At 56.3% G+C, this 4,768-nt stretch overlaps 1 protein-coding gene across 1 annotated transcript; it reads right to left on the bottom strand.

Moving 5' to 3' along the window:
* Positions 1 to 208: 208 nt before the first annotated feature.
* On the bottom strand, positions 209 to 2,341 carry NEU4 (neuraminidase 4). The gene is made up of 3 exons (XM_088530200.1): positions 2,141 to 2,341; positions 1,552 to 1,807; positions 209 to 1,272 (listed from the first exon to the last, which is right to left on the bottom strand). Exons 1-3 carry the CDS (start codon positions 2,339 to 2,341, stop codon positions 209 to 211), a joined length of 1,521 nt encoding a protein of 506 aa, XP_088386326.1.
* Between the last annotated feature and the right edge of the window lie 2,427 nt (positions 2,342 to 4,768).

Genomic DNA, 4,768 nt, shown 5'->3' with positions numbered 1-4,768 from the left:
ATAATCAGAGAAAACCCTGTTTTGGGATAGTAATGCCTGCACAATTAGCAGTTTTGTGGCACTTGTCCCACTTGCACCAGTTGGGGGTCCAGGCCTTGGCACCGTCAGACCCGCGTTGAAGGAAGAGCCTTGGCGGTCTCACTGTTCCACCTCGCAGCTTCCCTCAGCCGGTCTGGTTTTGGAGATGGGATTTGGGGGCGGTGGGGCTCTAGGAGACAAGGCAGCTCCTTCCCTTCATCTTGCTGTGACTTGGTGGGCCATCCTTCTGCTCCAAAGCTGCAGACAGCAAGGGGATGTTCTGGAGCACGTCGTGCAGTGTGAACATGCTGAAGGAGATCTGCTCGTAGGGAGAGCGTGTTCCGTTCTCGTACAGGCAGGCAAAGGCAATGGCTGGTGTGCCAGAAGCTGAGTACTCCGAGTAGGGCAGCTCGATGTAGGCCAGATCTGAATAAGCACTTGGGCCTTCATATATAACCCATGGCTCGGTCCAGCTCTCGGCATCCCTGGGGAAGGTACTAAGGTGAATCCCCATGTTGACCCGTGACATGGAGCTGGTGGGGTGGGAATAGAGCACCCATGTTGGTGTTTGAAAGAAGAGGGAGCGTTCGGAGGTAGTTTGGGGGCCATGTTGTCCTGCAATAGGGCCTGAGAAGGTGACATCATTGATATCACTGTGATGCCCTCCAGAAGGACAGATCTCTTTGGACCCACCTCTTACTTGGCTGCTGGAAGCAGTGGTGGGCATGTTTCCATCAGGTGCATCCCAAGCAGGAGGGTTAGGAAATCTGGAGAACTTCCTAGAGAGCAGTAAGTGACCTAGGCCTCGGCGGGATGCTGACGGGGTCTTCGGAGCAGTGGGGACATATACAAAAGGTGCAGGGAAGCCAACGATGCTGCCGTGACAGCCATGCGGGGGTTCAACCAGCCGCTGCACCAGCTGCCCGACGTGGAAGACAGCCCCATCATCGGTGCTCAGCGCCTGCACTCGGAAACCCAAGGGGCTCCGGGCGTTGCAGTAAAGGACGTTGGAGCCGTCCTCCTCGTCCACAGAGACCAGCTGGCACTCTCCTGTCTGCAGATTGGGGATGAACTCCCCAAAGCGCCAGCTCTGGCCATGGTCGTCGCTGTAGAAGGTGAAGGAGTGCGGTGTGGTCTTGCAGAGCTTCCCAAAGCACTCCTTGCAGTCAATGTGGTAGCTGTAGGCAGGTATCAGCAGCCTGCCGGAGCGGAGCTGGATCCCATGCCCGGGGCCCAGGGCAAATGTGGCCCAGTCTGGGTAGGAAAGGAGGGATGAGCATTAGGAGCAGCCTAGGACTCAGGGTGAAGGGGGGGAAAAGGAGATAGAGATATTCTCCCCACCTCCTCCCCCTGTGCTCGAGACCTTCTTCCCTTTATTCCAGATCCTGTCACTGGTTTCCCTTCCCTGGGGCATGTGGTCACAGCCAGAGCCTGACTCCAGCTGGGGCAAGGGTTGTCCCTGGAAGCCCTAGATCATGCACATCCTCCTGGCTTTTCTCGCCCTTCCTCTCCCCCTTCGCACAGGATTGCTACCTTTGATGGCTCTGCCGATGACCTGCTGTGTCAGGTCGGTGACCTTACTCCAGCTCAGGCCTTGGTCAGCGCTGGTGACGTAGCAGAGCCGGGTGACATTCTGGCCAGTGATGATCTGGTAGGCTTCTGGTGTCTTCCCCAGCACCGTGATGAAGAAGAGGAAGAGGGTGCCTGTGAACTCGTCGTAGATGGGGCAGGGGTTCATGGATCGGTGGTGCTTCAGGGTGGCAGTCTCCAGCACTCTCATGTCTTCCCACTGCACAGGTAGAAAGAGGAGCAGGAGGGACAGCCCAGCTGAGGGACTTGGCCTTCTGCCTTGCCTCTCCCGCGCTCTGCAGCTCAGCCCATGCATCCCTGTATCCCAGGACATCCCAACAACGGGCTTCAAACAGCTCCTGGCATTCAGTCCTGCCATATGCTGGTAGCAAAGGGGCAACCGGTGCACCCAGAGCTCTGACTTTGATGGGATCCCAGCGTGTCCCTCACCCAACAATGTGCCTGGAGAGCTTCCTGTGCTGCTGGGATGTTTCTCTAGGTGACGCCCCCCTTCCCGTTGATTTGCTGCTGGTGTTGGTTGTCCCTCACTCACCTCCACGTAGTTCCTGTAGATGGTCCCTCGCCGCAGCACCAGCAGGTTGGCGTGGGCGTCATCGGCGCTCAGGCGCTCCTCAGCGAAGGCCAGCAGCTTGGCCACGCAGGGCAGGTAAAGCAGGGCTGGCACGCGGTACGTCACCCCGTTGGACTCCTTCTCAAACAGCACCGTCCGGGCTGGGAAATGCCGGGAGCCCATGGTGGCTGCAGCAAAGAAACGTGCCCAAAACCACCTAAGGAAGCGGTTGTGGAGCAGGAAGGGTCGAGGCAAGCGGGAGCACCAAATCTGGGGAATGATCCTGCCTTTCCCAGCGTTGAGGCCAGCCCTGAAGGGGTTGGCTGAGACATGAGACGTGCTGTTTGCGTGATCACATTGGCTCTTGGAGAAGATAGCAAGAAGGACTTGGTTTTGAGGGCACTGCTGGCAAGGAGACGCTACATGGGCTACGTGCACATTCCCAGTATTTCCTAGAATGACTGTTTCTGATATGATAGCCCGGCAGTTAGGCTGGGTCGATTAGCTGTTTTTAACCTTACTTTAAAAAAGCTTCCACATTATTTTTGCCAAAGAGGCAATACCCCTTTTTCCTTTATGCAACGGCCCTGTTTTCCGAGGAGTCTGCACATTAGCTGTGGCAAGCTTAGGGCACACAGCAATTGCGAGCAAGGGAAAACGCAATCGGATTTATCATCATACATGACGAATGCCACCCAAAACCAAATAAAAGTCTGAAAAACAGGTAGCTAGGCTAACAAAAGGTCATCGCTTTAGTACACAGGACAAATGACTAAACAGCTGACTCGGTGCTGAGAGCGTCCTGGTAAACCATCCCCACCCAGAGACACCAGATGAGTCGTGGGTAACGCGGATGGAGCAGAACTGGGCAGACCCTCTTCTTGGCTTCCAGTGAGAGCAAACCAGGAGCGGGGGCTGGCCCCCAGATAAAATAAATGTGATCTTCAAGCTGCCCTTTGGAAGGGATGTCCAGTAAGTTCAGGCTGGTCAGCAAAGAGTGAGATGTGACCTGCAGTTCCTCACTCCCACTAGCCACTGTTTCGTAGTGAGGGCAAATTGCCGCCAGCTCAGTGTGGCCAGGACACCAGGACCAGCCCAGGACCCTTGCACAGATCTTCAGGACACACTTTGTTCCCGGGTTTTCCTTCACTTCAGCTCTGCAGCTGAGCCCAGCCCTGGAGAGGGTTGCAGGGGGCTGTGTGGGGCATCCCTCCCCACTACCACGACATGGGTTGGTGGTCTGCTTAGCCCTGCTAAATGGACAGTCCACCTCTAAAGGACATCTGTATTATTTCCTTCTGCTTTTTTATTTACTTGTCCAAGAGAGAATGCCTGGTTGCAATAATAGACTCAGGAGATGAGATTTTAAGCAGCTGAAGAAGAAAAGGTGGCTTCCAGAGGTGGCTCTGGAGATACCAAAAGATAACACTGCCCTCAGCCCGCACATGTGCAAGTCTGGCCTAGGGAGGTCTTCCCAACACCAGCATGTAGACACCAACACTCACGCCTTGTTTCTCCCTACTGTTGATCTAGAAGTGCTCTGGAGATGCCCCCGGGAAGCGCTGTCCTGCAGAGGACACTGCAGAGCACCGTTCCTGGGGAAGGACAGATGCTTGCTCCCTAGCCAGGCTCTGTGACAGCAGAGCAGGAGTTACGTGTGTCCCTGCGACACCCAGTTCTTGCATTAGGGTATAAATACTCAAAACATGCATGGTTTTTTTTTTTTTTTAGGGACCCCAGCAATCCCAAAGGGATCAGGGCCAAGGAGGCCTTGGGTTACCACCAGCTATTCATCTTGGCTATTTAGACATGCTGCGGGTGGATTCCAACTCAATGTTCTTGTGTGTGGCGATGTATCTGGTAAATACATGTTGTGTACTTTGCTCTCCTGCTCTTATCTTCCTCTGCATGAAGCAGTGGGTTCTATGACTGACCTTAAAGTGCAGCAAGGAAGGGCTGGGAAATAACGAAGCCATCTAGGAGCAAGGCCAATCCAGCTCGGGCATGGGGAGACACGATGAGGGTTTCCTTGGGTCAGCACTCACTGGGCAAAGCTTTTTTCTGATGGTCCCTTCTGCTGCTCTCCTTCCTCCTGCTCATTTCCACAGAGTGTCAACGTGCTGTAAGAGCAGCAGCAGTTGGGAGCAGCAGATATCCCTCCTTTCTACTACTGCACGGGCACAGCGCAGCCTCTGGGATGCCTCCCAGCTCACTAGTGCCTGCTCCGGAGAAAAAGAAGGGCTGGAGCAGGACGTAGGCTGGCACATTTATCAGGAGCGCTGCCGAAAGCTAAAGGAGTCGCGGAATAAACGTAAAGGCACTCACCGAGGCCGCCCGCGCTGGCGGTGTCCCGCACCGGGGCTGTGAACGCCGTCGCGCTCCTCGCGCGCTGCTGCCGCCGGGGCCGCCGCGGCTCCGTCCCGGCCGCCGGAGCGCGTTGCCCTCGCGCCGCGGCGCCCTCCTTGCGTGGCCCCGCTCCCCCCACAGCGCGCCCCGGGTCACGGGGCTCTCCCACAGCAGCCACAGACGGGCAGCGGCGGGGAAAAAGCCCTGAGTCAGCAGCCAGAGCAGCGCACGGGGCGACAAAGGCCCCATTATCGGGGCAGGCTG

This window comes from Tinamus guttatus, unplaced genomic scaffold (genome assembly GCF_059628265.1).
Source record: "Tinamus guttatus ecotype Peru unplaced genomic scaffold, ASM5962826v1 Tinamus_guttatus_pri_ptg000364l, whole genome shotgun sequence".
Lineage (NCBI taxonomy): Eukaryota > Metazoa > Chordata > Aves > Tinamiformes > Tinamidae > Tinamus > Tinamus guttatus.
This window is presented reverse-complemented; position numbering and strand designations above follow the sequence as displayed.

What these genes read in the sequence shown, in the direction of transcription:
- NEU4 (XM_088530200.1), bottom strand. Translation starts at nt 2,341, where the DNA reads ATGGGCTCCCGGCATTTCCCAGCCCGGACGGTGCTGTTTGAGAAGGAG. An exon ending in TCTACAGGAACTACGTGGAG is followed by an intron (nt 1,808 to 2,140) that starts GTGAGTGAGGGA and finishes CTACCTGTGCAG; the next exon opens with TGGGAAGACATGAGAGTGCT. An exon ending in CATCGGCAGAGCCATCAAAG is followed by an intron (nt 1,273 to 1,551) that starts GTAGCAATCCTG and finishes TTTCCTACCCAG; the next exon opens with ACTGGGCCACATTTGCCCTG.